Here is a 16,166-nt window from a genome sequence, read left to right as displayed (position 1 = left end):
ATGTCTACATCAACCCTCGTGGGCTGAGGCCACATCCACGGCGAAGGTGACAGGAAAGGAAATGTGGAAGATTATGAAAATCAGTTTGTTATCAGGGGCCAGACAAGGCGGGTTTAGGGTAGCCAAATATCTTTCCTCCTGATGTTTGGTTTTTTTTTTTTCTCTCCTGGTTTTTCCAGACAGGGTTTCTTTGTGTAGCCCTGGCTGTCCTGGAACTCACTCTGTAGACCAGGCTGGCCTCAAACTCAGAGATCCGCCTGCCTCTGCCTCCTGAGTGCTGGGATTAAAGGCGGGCGCCACCACCGCCCCCCTCCTGATGTTCTTAATGCCTCTGTTGGTTGACTGTGTGCTTGGTTGACGGGTTGGCTGTTTGGTTAGGTTTGTAGCTATTTGGTTGGTTGGTTGTTGGTTGTTGGTAGGTTGGGTGGGTAGGTGGGTGGTTGTGTGGTTAACTTGAGGAACTTTTTATTAACTCTTCTTATTCTGATCTTTCACTCTGTTCCAGCTGGTGATGGAGTACTGCTTAGGGTCAGCCTCCGACTTGTTAGAAGGTAAGCATCACTGCTTCGTCTGTTTTCTTTCCTCCATGGGGCTAAGAGACGGCTCAGCAGCAAGAACACTCTGCCCTCTCGAGGAGCCATCTTGGCTCCCAGGCAGATGCCTGTAACTCTGGCTCTGGGGACCTGGCATCCTCTTCTGGCCTCTACAGGCACCTGCACTCAATGTGCATACGCATACCCGTGCACATGCAAGCCACACACACACACACACACACACATGCACACGCACACCACACAAAAATGTTATCTTTTTAGATAAATAGACAAAGCAGAGTTGAGGCTCTGATTGAAAGGTAGTTTGAGGGTACCCGGTTCCACTGCACAGACAGAACCTCCACAGTATAGCTGACATGTCTGGGTGACTTCAGCACTCGCCTAGGTTGAGCACATGGCCATCCAGGGCAGGCATTGTTGAAATGGTTGCTTAATATGGTATGGTGGCCCTAGCCAAAAGCCTTGAAAGCCATGTGTAAATGCTGCTGTCTGTGCCTTTCCAGTATCACACTAGACATGTATGTGAGAAGGGAGGTGCTGTCAACTTGTGTTACTATCTACCCGTGTGCCCAGTCATGACGGACCTGAGCTCCCCCACCACTGCTGCTGTGTGTGACCAGCAGCTGTGTTTAAAAATTGTATTTAAAAACTGTCTGAAACCACCCATGACCTCTCAATAGAAATGGCCTCACAGCCTCTTAGGTCAAGGGCAACTATGGTGACTTTGTGGCAGAGACAAGCAATGTGGCCTAGAACACAGTCAGGAGGGACTGAGAAACCTGGGCCAGCTGGGTCAGAACGTTGGTCGCTTTGATTCGCCATCGACCATTCAGTTAATGCCGCAGGCCTGTGGGTTTATTTTGTTGGCTTCACCTTTGTGCCCTTGGTTTCCTTGTCTTCTGCTAATGCTGTGCACGGTACAGCTTCTGTGCATTTAGGTGAATAAGCTCTCCAGTGTCCTTTGGTAAAGTGTATGTAACTGTGGTGCAGAAGGCTGGCCATCCATCCTGACCCTCTCTCCTTCTTCCTCAGTTCATAAGAAACCACTTCAGGAAGTGGAGATTGCTGCTATCACCCATGGTGCCTTGCAGGGGCTGGCCTACCTCCACTTTCACTCCCTGATTCACAGGTAAGTCCAGACCCAGCGCCCTTTCCCAGCTCCATAGCCCAGGGACTGAATCAGCATGGGGTCCAGTGTTGGGGAGGCCAGGCTAAGGGACCACAGGAGGCAAATGGATACCTCCTGGCCTCTCCCATAGCCCTGTGAAGACAGCACCCTGTTATGTTTCAGGGGCTGTTTATTTGTTGTTTGTGGGTGGTAGTGGCCATGTTTAGTTTCAGATTTTTTTTTCCTCTTTTGAGACAGGGTCTTACAATGTAGCCCAGGCTGGTCCTGAACTCACAATGTCGCCTGGGTGGATCTTAAACTCCATGTGTTCTGCCTCAGCCTCCAGGCAGCACCGTGCATTGCCTCCTGTGTAGGTAGCTGGCCTCCAGGCAGCACAAGGAAATCTGAAGGACAGAGGCCGGTTGACCTCCATGCACAGAAGAGCCTCGCGTTGAACTACCCTAGGGAACAGGCGCCTCGCGTGCCAGAGCCTTCCCATTCCTGAAGTCTGTCAGTCCACACCTAGAAAGGTTCTCAGCACCCACATGGTGGCTTAACTGCCTGTCACTCGAGTTCCAGGAGGTCCGATGCCCTTCTGACCTGCATGGAGACTCTATGCACATGGTACACAAACATGCTCGTACACTAATATTTTTTAAAAAAGGCTAGGCTGGAGTGTATGTAGCTCAGCAGTAGAACATCTGCAAAGCACACACCCATTACAACTGATAAATACTGGATAAACCCATTTACCTTTTTATCAAATGACTTAGTAAATTTTTGAGGCTTGTTCCCTTGGAACCAAGGGGTCATTGCTGGATTCTGATGTACTTGGACCTTTGCCAGGTTTCATCCAGAGCTACAATTTGGTTTTGTGTTTGTGTTTCTTACTTTAATCAGCACACTGTTTATGAAAGAAATGGAAAAGACAAAAAAGTTTTTCTTAAGGTTTTCTTTTTTTTTCCCTTTTAACATTCATCGAATTAAAAAATGAAACCAGGCATGGTGGCACACACCTTTAATCCCCGGCACTGGGGAGACAGAGGCAGGACAAACTCTGTGAGTTCAAGGCCAGCCCAGTCCACAGAATGCTTTCCAAGACAGCAGGACAACATAGAACCTGTCTCAAAAAAAAAATCTTTTTTTTTTTTAAAAAGAGTATCATCTCTGAGCCCTTCTGCTGTAAGAGAGTAAACAGTACGTTTGTTTTCAGTCCTTCTGCCGGTGTCATCTCGAGGCAGAAGCTGCCATCCCAAGGGAAGTTTCGGAAACCCTTAAACCCATCGCCTTCTCTCCATTTTCCCAGCTGTGTCTCAGCTTGTGCTCACGTCTCCCAGTCCTCTGTGTACTTCATTCCCATCTTAAGAAACTCAAGGGGGCATCCACACCACCCCTCATCCTGAGTTTTCAAATGGCTTTCCCCCAAACTCCTCACCGCATCAAACCGGCTGCAACCCACCTGGGGATGCTGACTGCAGACTCCTAACCCTTAACCCTTGTCTGTTTTGATCTTTCAGGGTCTTCTCTTCTCTGTACAGCGTTATTTCTTAAATAACACCTTTTCTGTAAACCGTACCCTCCTCCCATGCCTTAGAGCGGCAGTTACAGTTAAAGGCAGAAAGGGGCACGGGCGAGACAGAACAGGTATGTGCCCAGCTGAGGGACCCTGTCAGGGCGGCAGGCATGTCAGATTTGGAAATGGGGGAGAAAGGCAGTTACCAATGGCTCCAGATCTCCCAGCTCGAGGAAAGTCGGTGGCGGCTGGAGAAAGCTCGAAGAACACACTTTGTAAGGGTTGCTCTCTCCTTGCTCTCCTTGACTGGCGTGGCTGCCTCTTTCCCTCCCTCGCTCTACCCTTCCCTCTGAAGACAGCTCTTCCTGAAGTCCTTCCAGTGACCACCCGGGAATGCGGGCTCCCTCCCTTCCAACATGCAGACACCACTGAGAAAAGTATGCTTGTGTGTTTGTTTCGTTTAATAAACTTTTTATCTTGCTAATTGCATGTTCTGGCTTCTTGCATAGTAAGAGTTAAGATGTGAACTCTCGAATTTTCTTCTTTTTCTCCCATAGGGACATTAAAGCAGGAAATATCCTCCTAACGGAGCCAGGCCAGGTGAAGCTGGCTGACTTTGGATCGGCGTCCATGGCTTCTCCTGCCAACTCCTTCGTGGGGACTCCTTACTGGTATGTCCACTTAGAAAATACAGTGTAGGCTTAAAATACAGAGGTGACAGGGCACTTGGTGTCCACAGTGGCAGGGATTGAACCGAGGGCCTGGAGGATTCGGCTGGGGAAGTGGTTAACTGGTTGCTGAGCTACAACCCCACCTTTTCATGTGGCAACGCAGCCTCACTAATGCGTCCAGATTGGCCTCAGATGGGTTCAGTCTCTATCCCAGGCTGACCTTGAATGTGCAATCCTCCTGCCTCAGGCCACCATGGAGCTAAGCCCCCAAACCTGCACCCCCTGGCCTCCCCGCCTGGTTTCACCTTAACAGTATATCTCCAGCCAGGCCTAGCAGTGCATCTTAAACCTCAGCAGAGGCAGATGGATCTCTTTGAGTTTGATGCCTTAATGGCCAGGGTTGCATAGAGAGACTCTGTCTCCAAAACAACAACAAAAAACAAAACAAAATAGAACAAAACAACTGTCTTCACAATGTGCACCAATCAGATTTCATTTGAGAAGGTTAGAAACCTCACTAGCCAAGAAGAGTGACCTTACACTGTTTAGGCGAGGCAGCTGGCTTTGGACCTGCCCTGTGCGTTATCAGCTTGCTGGGCTAGCTCCAGCTAAGGTTTCACTTGAGGTCTCCTTTGAACTGCTCCCTGGGGGCGCATGTCCAGATGGGGACAGGGATCTTCTTTACTGCTCTCTGGCTGGCTACCAAGACAGAATGGAAGAAATCCAAGCTCCTAGCTCAGTGGAGTCCTTTGATACTTCACCTGCTGTGACGACATTCTGACTGGGAGTTGTTCCCCACATTTTGTTCCACATTCCCTTTCTGAACATTCATGACATACCATCATGTTATCTATTGTAGCCTTGAAAAAGACACGTTCTAGAAAACCCTCCTAAAAACAGCTGCTTTTTGACTTTTCTCCTCATCTTCAGATCATATTTACCAAGCCACTGCCGACACAGAACAGGCCATAGTGTTATCCCAACCAAAGAGAGGGCAGAGGTCCCTCCCTCCTCAGGGTCAGCACGCTACCCGCCTTTGCCAGAACCTGATTTGTTCTGTAAGTCACAGCGTCTTTGGGACAGCAGATCATGTTCCTTTATGCTGTCCCTCCAAATATTTTCCATGTCTTTTAGGGTAAGACATCTGTCTGCACTCACGGCACACAATGCTTTACCATTCTCTCGAGGTCCCCGTGGCAGGCCTCTCTGCTTCTAGATGTGAGACAGACAGACTGTGGCTGAGTAACAGCCCGACCCACGAGCAAGGCGACAGTGGATAATGGAGCCAGGATGTATAGAAATCATACCATGTCCCTAGAAATCACCAAGGGTGTTTGTGTGCTCAGTAGTGTTCTTCAGAGTCGTTTGTGTGAGGAAATATCTGTCAGGAAAAAAGTTTGAGCTTTTTAAATTAGTTTTTAACTGGTGAACAAAATAGTAGGTTGTGTCATGATATTTTCTCCCAGCTGGGTCATGTATGCACTTTGTTCAAATTCATCCCCATGTCCTCCTCCTCCACCCTGCTACCTACTGGTTCCCCACCCCAAATCCTCCCCTTTCTGCCTGCCTCTCTCTCCTCCCTCCCTTCCTGCCTGCCTCTCGCTATGCCTCAGTCCTCCATCCCTTCCTCCTCTTCCCTCCCACCCTCCTCCCTCTTTCTTCCCTCTCTCTTCCCTTTTCCCTCCCTCCCTCCTCCCCCTTCTCCCTCTTTCTGTGCCTCCCTCCCTCTGTCTCCTCCTCCCTCCCTCCATCTCTCTCCTCCTCCCTCCTTCCATCCCTCCCTCCCTCCTTCTCTCTCCTCCCTCCTCCCATCCCTCCCTCCCTCCTCCTCTCTCCTCCTCCCTCCTTCCATCCTTCCCTCCTTCTCTCTCCTCCCTCCTCCCATCCCTCCCTCCCTCCTCCTCTCTCCTCCTCCCTCCTTCCATCCTTCCCTCCTTCTCTCTCCTCCCTCCTTCCATCCCTCCCTCTTTCTCTCTCCTCCTCCCTCCTTCCATCCCTCCCTCCTTCCATCCCTCCCTCCTCCTCTCTCTTCCTCCCTCCTTCCATCCTTCCCTCCTTCTCTCTCCTTCTCCCTCCTTCCATCCCTCCCTCCTTCTCCTCCCTCCTTCCATCCATCCCTCCCTCCCTCCCTCCTCTCTCCTCCTCCCTCCTTCCGTCCCTCCCTCCTTCTCTCTCCTCCTCCCTCCTTCCATCCATCCCTCCTTCTCTCTCCTCCTCCCTCCTTCCATCCATCCTTCCCTCTCTCCTCCCTTGTCCCTCCCTCCTGTATTTATCTTTCTGAGTCTGGCTCGTTTCATGTGACATGATGGCCTCTGATTCTCTTCATTCTCCATGGCTCAGTTCCTCTTCGATTGCTATGATAAAACACCATGGTCAAGTCAACTCATTTTCAAAACGTGGGGAATTGGGGACTGGAGAAGTGTCTCCGCAGTTTAGAGCACCGTCTGCTCTTCTAGAGGACGCAGGTTCAGTTCCCAGCACCCACATAGCAGCTCATAACCATCTGTCACTCCAGTTCCAAGGACCCTAACACTCTCAGGCAGACATACACGCAGGCAAACCATCAGTGCACATCAAATAAGGATAAATTATTTTTAGTGTTTAAATTGGGGCTTAAAATTTCAGAGGGTCAGCACGTGACTCTCGTGGCAGAGGAAAACACTAGGAATGGTGGGAGTGGTGGACCTCGATGCACACCCCAGTGGCAGACCACCTCCAACAAGGCCACGCCTTCTAGTCCCTCCCAGACAGTTCCATTAGCTGGGGGAGCAGGTATTCAAGTCACAGATACCTCCATTGCGGGGCATGAGCTACCTGCGCCTGAGCCACATGTCTGTTCGTTTTCTAGCTTGACTTCATTCTGTGGCTTCTCTGAATAACACCACAACAAACATCGAATACTTAAGTGGGGGCTGGAGAAATGGCTCAGCAGTTAAAGTCACCTGCTATTCTTGCAAAGGACTGAGGTTCAGTTCCCAGAAAATGAAGGGAAAGAAAAAAAAACCTTAAATACCTTTAAAAATGCTTTGAATGCCCTCAAATCTATTGTACTGAGTGGTTTCTGAAATGGAAATCTCGCTTGTACTGCCACCTTGAGCTCTGCGTGTTGCGTCTGGCAGGATGGCCCCGGAGGTGATCTTAGCCATGGATGAAGGGCAGTATGACGGCAAAGTCGACATCTGGTCGCTCGGCATCACCTGCATAGAGCTGGGTGAGTAAGGAGCCCCCACCCCCACCCCTCCCGCTGCATCTCTACAGGTTGGCCCTCCTCATGCTCATCAGGGCCTGCCCTTACCCGGTAACTGACAGATGTAGGTCTGCCGGGAAGTGTGACTCTGTTGGAGACCCTTTCCATGCTCCGGTATGCCACAGAAGAGTGTTCCTTCTCTGCTGTCTCCATGCTGTTGATTTAGCTAGAGGAGTCTGAGCAGATGTGCAGTCAGCAAACACTGAGAGACACTCCTGACCTGAGGCACCACATGCCCCGTCTCTCCAGTAACTCCTGGCTTCACTTTATATCCCGATAGCCAGACTGGGGGAAGTATTAGAAGGCTTCTCAAGTCTGTAACTACCCAGTGCTAGAGCCTTGAGGAAAACGTCACAGTAAGAGATACACCAGCTGACAGGTACCCCAGGAACTGGGGTAGTGGCTCAGGCTTAAGAGAACTTGCTACTCTCCAGAGGACCTCAACCGGTTCCCAGCACCCACATAGGGAGACACACACACACAGACACAGACACACACACAGAACTACACACTCACAGACACAGATACACACAGACACACACACACAGACACACAGATACACACTCACAGACACATACACACAGACACACACACACAGATACATACTCACAGGCACGTGCATACATACACAGATACACACAGATACACACAGACATATACACATATACAGACAGATATACACAGACATACATACACACAGACACACTCACAGGCACACACAGATATACACAGACAGACACATACACAGACACACAGACATACATATACACACACAGACAGACATACTCACAGACACAGACATACACATATCAAACATGGTGGCATGCATAGGTCCCAGCAGTCAGGAAGCTCATGGGGTCAGAGGAGACCACAACTTTGTTACCCCTTTCAGTACTGAACCTCCCTGTGTCTCAGTTTCCTCCCTAGTTGCCAGGCTCTAGTAGACATGAGTGGCATGTGGGCCATGCCTGTGACAGTGAGTACCTGACACAGGATAGGGACTCTGTACCTAGAAGCAGTTAGGGTCACCTGCAGTTAGGGCTGACACAGAATAGGGACTCTGTACCTAGAAGCAGTTAGGGTCACCTGCAGTTAGGGCTGACACAGAATAGGGACTCTGTACCTAGAAGCAGTTAGGGTCACCTGCAGTTAGGGCTGACACAGGATAGGGACTCTGTACCTAGAAACAGTTAGGGTCACCTGCAGTTAGGGCTGTCCACCAGGTGTGTTCGTAAGAAGTGTTTGCCCCTTCACAGGCGAAAGTACTCATCCAAGAGTGGGGTGCCCTTGGGTCATCTCTCTTTCTCCAGCAGAGTACAACGCACTGGTTCTAATTTAGCACAGCCAGGGAGAGCTGTTAGCTACAACCCACTACGCTGACCCTGCTAAGTCCTGATCTCAGTTGGCCCAGATGACATATCCACAAAGATGTGGCCATCGTCTTTCCCTTAAACAGGAACTTTTAAAATGTCATGTAGCAAGATTGGCTTTTCTATTCTTTGGTCCTTTCAGTTAAGAAAACGTAGAATCTGGACTGAGGAGATAGTTCAGTAGATAAAACCCTTCCTGCCTTGACTAAAGACCAGGTTCACCGGACCAGCACTGAAATAAATGTGGCCTCCCACTTGTTTTGCTTTTAACTTTTTTTTTATTCTTTATGAGTTTCACATCATGCACCCCAATCCCACTCATCTCCCCATCCCTCCATATCTGCCCTTTGCCCTTGAAATCCCCCCATTAAATAAAACAACCCAAACAAACAAACTAATTTCACCATGGAAGGGCAGTGTGTCACGGTGTGTCACAAGACACCCTTATTCCACACAGCTTCATGTGCAGATGTTCATTGCAATGGGTCGGTGCGAGGTCTGGCACAAGGCCTCTGGGCTCTGCTACACTATCAATCCTAGATCCTCACAAGGTCTCCTCTCAGATATCCTGTTGTTGCCCTGTGTCATGGAGATCCTGCATCTTTAGTTCTACAGGACTGGCCCTTTCATACACCCAAGCAGTTCATAGATGGGGTAGACGTTGGGTGGGGTAACCCAAAGTCCTGGATCTGGGCCTGGGTGGTAGCTGAGTTGGTCAGCCCACCAGCCCTCCTGGCCATCAGGGCCAGCATTCCTGCCTGTAGCACCTGGCAAGGGGCAGGACCTGCTCTCCCAGGCCCATACCATCAGGGCCAGCTCTCCAGCACTTCCCCAGCAAGGGGCAGGGCCTGGCTGCCCATTTAGAGTTGCAGAGTTCAGGAGGAGGCAGCAGGTGACCTCTGAGGCAAGCTGGCTGGCTAGACTAGTTGAATAGGCAAGCTCTGGCTCATGCAGAGACCCCGTAGAAGGCAGTCAAGGAAGGCACTCACACACATGCAGACATGCAGACATACATCCACTCACATGCACACCACACATGAAAATGCATGTATGTATATGCATGCAAACACACATGAAAGCACACCTACACATCTGTAAACATACACACTCAGCAATCTACACTTGCCAAAATAAGGACTCCTAGATCCTTGGTCACAGGGTAGCACCGGCCCTGGCTTTGCACTGGTGGACTTTTGTCACCTGCTGTGCTTCACAGATGCAGTGGTGAGCTCTGTAGAAAGGACCACATGATAAATGTTCTAGACTCTGCACGACCTTCTGTACATGTCTGCACTGTTTGTGCCTTCCCCACCGGAACAGAAAACACCCGTGGGGAAAACCTCACTACAAAGACATGGGCTGCTGGCAGACCCTTTGCTCTGTGGTGTTCTGTCTTGGTGACAAGCTGTGTCACTGGGGCGTTGATGCTGGCTTTGCTTGGTTGGCTGGCTGGTTGGTGGGAGACAGGGTCTCACAGTGCAGCCCAGGCTGCTCTAGATCCTAAGGTCTGACTTTAGCCAGTACCCAGTGCTGGGATTACAGGCTGTCAGGACCGGGCTCCGCTGGCTCCGGGGCTGTGTGCAGCAAAGGAATTAATCACAGACCAGGCCTTTCAAATTCAGGCTTTTCTACTGTGGTGGTTCCCACGGCGTCTGAGGGCAGCAGTCACGACCTGTCCCCAGGCACAATGCTTGCTCCTCCTGGGTGCCCTTGTGGGCTTTGAGGCTGAGTTGCTGCTGTCTACTACAGAGTTTTGGGTTCATTCTTCTCTTATGAGACAGCGTCTCATGTAACCCAGGCTGGCCTTGAAATCACTCTGTAACATAGGTTGACCTTGAACTTCTGATGCTCCTGTCTCCATCTCCCAAGTGCTGGGATTACAGACATGTTTCACCACATCCAGTGTGTGCAGTGTGGGGATTGATCCTGAGGCTTCATGCGTGGTAGGCAAGCACTCTACCCACCGGGCTGCATCCCCAGCTCCAACATCCTCCTTCTAAACTTCCATTTTCTCTATTTAGTCCCTGTTAAACTGCTTCTCCTGTGCAAGTCAGTGTTCCTCTGAGCAGCTCGAGTTGTTGTGCCTGGGAGTTTCCTTATCCCTCTGTAGGGGAGCCCATCACATGGTATCTGATGCAAGCCAGAAGACCTTGGTCTCGTCTTTTTCATCTCTATGTCTGTCTGTCTGCCTGTCTGTCTTTCTAGTCTATCTAGAGGGTTGGGGAAGGTACTTGTGAGTGCCATGACACATAAGTGGAAGATAGCAGCTTTGCCAGAGTGATTCCTCCTCTTCTACCATCTGGACCCAGATATCGAACTCAGGTCCTCAGGTTTGGCAGCAGTCACCAAGGACACTGAGCCATCTCGGCAGCCCACACAAAAGCTCTTTGTGTTAGGTTGCCCTTTATTAATTTATTCAGCATGTCTTGTGGGGACAACCACCCAAGCTTGAGTCCTCTGCGCTGGAAACAAAGTGAAGTTAGTCAGTGCCCCTGCTCCTGTGACTTGCTTCCCCCAGCGAGGGCCCTCCCCCAGGAGGTTCCACAGCCTTCTTGACTGGCCCTGCCAGCTGGGGACCCAGTGTTGAGGCAGCCATGGGCCTGTGGGGCATTTCATAGTCAAGCTTCAACAGGGAAGAAGCCCAGAGGATTGTTAGCATGAGCCAGAGCTGAGACAGGGGGACACACATTCTCAGCTGCTCAGGAGACAGCTGCTCAGGAGAAGTAACCTGTGCTTGATTGCTTCAGTGAAGTCAGAGATGGCTCGAGACGGGAAAGAGCCCATGTTCTCAGAACAGGGCAGGCCAAGGGAGGTCCACAGGAGGTCCACAGCAAGACTTCAGCTCCAAAACAGATTTGTTTTGTTTTGTTTTGTTTTGTTTTGTTTTGTTTTATCAAGACAGGGTTTCTCTGTATAGCCCTGGCTGTCCTGGAACTCACTCTGTAGACCAGGCTGGCCATGAACTCACAGAGATCCACCTGCCTCTGCCTCCTCAGTGCTGGGATTAACAGCATTCACCACCACTCCCAGCCCTTATTTTCTTTTTAAGAGCTTTATTTCTTTTGTGTGTAGAAGTGGTTTTCCATGTATTGTTTTTACTACACCGAGTACATGACAAGAGCGCAAAAAGGGGCATCAGATCCCTGAAGCTGGAGTGAATGGGTGGTTGGGAGCCACCATGTCGGTGCTGAAAACTGAGCCCGGGGCTCTGCAAGAGCAGCCAGTGCGCTCAACTGCTGAGCCATCTCTCCAGCCCCTCCATTCCATAATAATATATTTTTGTCCTGTTTTGCTCTGCTTTCTGATTTTATTTAATGAATATGTATTTTTTAATTAAAACACACACACAGATATTCACACCTTGTCACTGGAAAACAGCCCAACACTAATCTTTGCAGAACCTATGAAAAAATAAGGAAATTTCCTCCCATTAACTTTGGAAGGCATTCCGCTGGGAGCCTTCCCGTGGAGTGGACAGTGAGTGACCACCAGGCAGCACGTGGCTCCTTTGAGCCGACCCTAAGAGTGCAGTGAGCAGATGGTGCGTCGTGGACGGTCCTGATTGTGCTACCTAGCTGAGTTATTTCAAGAAAGGCTTACCACATTTCCCTCCTCTTCCAGCGGAACGGAAGCCCCCCCTCTTCAACATGAATGCCATGAGCGCCCTCTACCACATCGCTCAGAATGACTCCCCCACGCTACAGTCCAGGGAATGGTAAGATGTGGCCAAGAAACTCCCTACAGGTGGCTGGCATCCCCATACAGCCACACATTAAAGGTCTGCCCTCAAATGTCATTGCCTTCTTCCATCGTGACAAGAATAGGTGCCCCACAAACAGTGTAGCTCTGTGTATACACATGCACACGTGTGCATACACGCGCACACATACGCACACACGCATGCACACGAGCACGCGCACGCGCACACGCGCGCGCGCGCGCACACACACACATATACACACTTCAACTAAAGCTTCTCTGGGAACACGCTGGGAACTTGACCTTTTACTTCCCTCCCATACCTCATCCCTCAGTTCCCAACTGCCTCATCCCTAGGTTTCTGGTGGTGGTTATGGTGGTTTGCTAGTGGGTTTTGGGGGGCGGGGACATTGTTTGCTTGTTTGCTATTTTAAACAGGGTCTCACTGGGTAGCTCAAGGTGTCCTAGAACTCACTCTGCAGACCAGGCTGCTCACAGAGACCCACCCGCCTCTGCCTCTCGAGCAGGGGGAGGCACCACACGTGCCTGGCTTCATTTCTGGTTCCTGGCAACTGTGAGGCGCCCTGGCTGATGTCGTAGTTTGTCTCTGTGTCTTTCAGAACAGGCTGGGACAGAATATATACTGTCTATTCAAAAGGTGTGTTGTTCTCAGCCAAAAACCTCGGCATGTTTGTAACGACTTCGGTCATAAGAGTTACAGAGAGTGACCTGTCTAACAAGAGAGGACAGAAATGAATTTCCCAAGAGAGGAAGTAGTCTTAGTTGGAAAACATATTTTCAGGGTCTCTGCCCTGGCTGCTTTTACTTTCGCCCTGTTAGAGGCTGTGGGTATTGGCAGAGTCAACAAAGTGTTAATGAAGACTGCAAACTGGGCATTAGGAAAGTTACTATCTTTGAGGGAAAAAGAAACCCCTGGCCGGGGAGATAGTCCAGCGGGCAGCATGCTTGTTGACCGTGCACAGGGATGGGAGTTCAGTCCCCAGAACCAACGCAAAAGCTGGACCCTGTAATCCAGTGTGGGGAGAGAGGGGGGATCTCCAGAGCCCATTGGCCAGCCAGTCTAGCCAAACCGAGAGACCCTGCCTCGAAAAAATAAGGTTGCCAGGCATGGTGGTGCATGCCTTTAATTCCAGCCCTCTGGAGGCAGAGGCAGGGGCATCTCTGTGAGTTTGAGGCCAGCCTAGTCTACAAATCGAGTCCAGGACAGCTAGGACTGTTATACAGAGAAACCCTGTATTAAAACAAAACAAAAAGGTAGAAGATGATTGTGAGAGACACTTGATATTGACCTTGGCCTCTACACCACATGCACACTCACACACTCACACACACACACATACACACACACACACACACACACACACGCACACGAACAGCATACACACCCAGATGCACACCCATGCACATACACATACCCGTGTATACACATACACATATGCATACACAAACGTGTATACACACACATCCAAACCTCCCAAGTTGCAAAGCCTTCTCTCCCATGTACCTTGCCTTCTGCCCGCCACAGGGCCCACAGCCACTCACTGCTCTCCTTGCCCGTGTTTGCTCTCCCAGGACAGACTCCTTCAGGAGATTCGTTGATTACTGCTTGCACAAAATACCTCAGGAAAGACCAGCTGCTGTGGAACTGTTGCAGGTAATTTTTCCAGTTTCCATCTGAGGAGGGGCTGTGAGGTCTGGCCACGGGGCAGACGGTTGTCCCATGGCTGGGCACTGGGACGCGCTGGCTCTGGCAAGAATAGAAATAGGCATAAAAACTGCAAGGTTGTCAGGGCCCAGGTCTGTCCTCTTCTCCCCCGTCCCACCTGTGGGTAGGTGTCTCCTCCCCCACTCTCCTGCTCACTCCACTTTAGAACAGTGGATTTCTCCTCGCACTCCCTTGCCATCCCAGGGTTTTCCTCACTGAACTCAGTGAGGTACCCGGATGATTGGCCAGTGGTGCCGATGCTGACTCTGCAAATCTCAGTCAGGTTGGTGTCAAATCCAATCAGAGAAGACATAGGGTGACAATTCTAAAAACAGGCACTCGGGTCACACAGGTGAGCTAACAAAGTGTCATGTCGCTGTACAAAAAGGTATGGTGACTTGCCTGTGGTCTCACCGTATGCCTGGGCTGATCTCAAACAGATAATCTCCCTGCCTCCGCTCTCCCAGTGCTGGTGTTATAGGAGTATACCAGCATCACACCTGGCTCTGGAGGTAAGGGCATTGGTGGTTCAAGACCAGCCTTGGCTACATGAGAACTTATCTCAACAATGACAGAGGTTTCAATTCTGTAGTGTAGTGTTCTGTTTTCTTTTCTACTTTGCTTCCTGGCTGTCTTTTAATGAGTACACAGGTCTGACTTGAGCCCCACAGTGCTTCGTCTCTCTGTCTTCGCTGTGTGTGGATGTTAGTGATGACCCTGCGGTGTCAGCATTCTAGCGGTGGATGGCAGTCCTTCCCAGTGGAGACATTGCTGGCTCTCTGTCCTCCTCCGTGTGCATCTGTTCCTTCGGTCCTGGGGTTCATTTCATTCTTGGGATGGATCCTTTCACGAGCAGTTTTGTCTGTTGCTTTGTTTATCAAAAAGACTCAGAAGGACCGTGCTCCTCACAGGTGCATGCCTGAGACAGTGGCTACTGTGGGCGGGTCTGAGACAGCGCGGCAGTGCAGAGCTCGGGCTGCTCTCGAAGAGGGCCTCATTCAGTCCCCAGCACCCACAGGACAGCTCACAACTGTCTGTAACTCCAGTGCCAGGGAATCAATCCAGTACCCTCTTCTGGCCTCTGCAGGCACTGCACATACATGTGGTACATAGACATACATACATGCAGTCAAAACACCCCCACACACAAAACAAGTTGTAATTGTTCATATATATATAAAATAAAGGCACAGTTTATATTTGGCTGTGTGATGGCTCAGTGGTCAGAGCACTCGTGCCCGAGCATGAGGACCCAGAATTTCCATGGAAAGCGGGGCAGGGCTACGCGAACCTGTAACCTCAGAGACGGAGGACGTGGAGGCTTGCTGGCCACATGCCTCATCTCCATGTTCAGTGAGAGAACCCGTCTCAAAGGGATCACACAGGGCACGGTGAAGCAAAATAGCCAACATCCTCCACCAACCTCTGCACATGTGCTCACAGGCATGTGCACTTATTCACATGTCCATATACATACCACACACACGATGACACATGAAATCATGTGTAACACTACTCCTGTGGAGATCCAAGCAGCTGGCTGCTCCCTGCAGATGGGATCTGAGGACAAACCCGAGTCCAACTTGGTAAACCATGACTCTCACTGCACGTGCTTACGGGAATATGGGCAAAGAGTTACAGAAGTAGAAATGACTCAGACAGCTGCAACCCCAAAGCCCGCCCCAGGACAGGTGACAGATTGCCAAGCTGGACACCTGTAGGCAGCTCAGCAGCTGGAGACACTTTGCAGGTGTCTTGGCAGCTCTGAAGGTGACCCTCAGCGACCTTTAACCTTTACACGTGTTTGGAAAGGAAAGTCTAGTGAGTCTGCTCAGTTTCAGGATTTCCTGAAACTTCTGAGTTGTGTCCTTCCTTGTAGGATTGATTTGTTACCTCTGCCTAGAACATGCTGTTCTACCTTTCTGCACACCCCCCACATCTTAACAAGCGTGGAAGCCTTTACTGTAGGAGGAAACAGCTTCACAATGAGGACTGAACCCAGGAACCGGTGCATGCTGGGAAAGTGATCAGCCATGCACTTCCTCCCGGCCCCCACCCTTTACAGCCTGTCCTGCAGAGATGGTCAGTGTCCTGAGTGACAGCACTCACGAAAGGGAGGTGAGGTGGGTCTTAGGTTGGCATGCATGCCTCCAGGTTGCCCTTCAGTTTACAGCCCCACTGGCCAAGTGTGAGCAGTCAGAATCGTACTGCTTCAGTTGGTGACAAATGGTTCTGGTTGTGGGTTTGGTGGGGGGGGGGGGGTCCTCTTTCTTTTTTT

At 50.5% G+C, this 16,166-nt stretch overlaps 1 protein-coding gene across 1 annotated transcript in view; it reads left to right on the top strand.

Annotated features, from left to right (window-relative positions):
* Positions 1 to 16,166, top strand: part of Taok3 (TAO kinase 3) — a 159,154-nt gene that overhangs the window by 86,884 nt on the left and 56,104 nt on the right. Inside the window, exons 7-12 of the mRNA XM_052168754.1 lie at positions 506 to 551; positions 1,587 to 1,683; positions 3,733 to 3,846; positions 6,966 to 7,057; positions 12,085 to 12,178; positions 13,756 to 13,837. Of these exons, the coding sequence (XP_052024714.1) occupies positions 506 to 551; positions 1,587 to 1,683; positions 3,733 to 3,846; positions 6,966 to 7,057; positions 12,085 to 12,178; positions 13,756 to 13,837 (525 nt within the window). The remainder of the gene's footprint in view (positions 1 to 505; positions 552 to 1,586; positions 1,684 to 3,732; positions 3,847 to 6,965; positions 7,058 to 12,084; positions 12,179 to 13,755; positions 13,838 to 16,166) is intronic.

The sequence above is a fragment of the Apodemus sylvaticus genome, chromosome 22 (assembly GCF_947179515.1).
Source record: "Apodemus sylvaticus chromosome 22, mApoSyl1.1, whole genome shotgun sequence".
Taxonomy (NCBI): Eukaryota; Metazoa; Chordata; class Mammalia; order Rodentia; family Muridae; genus Apodemus; species Apodemus sylvaticus.
Note: the sequence above shows the minus strand (reverse complement) of the source record. Positions and strands in the feature narration are given on the sequence as shown.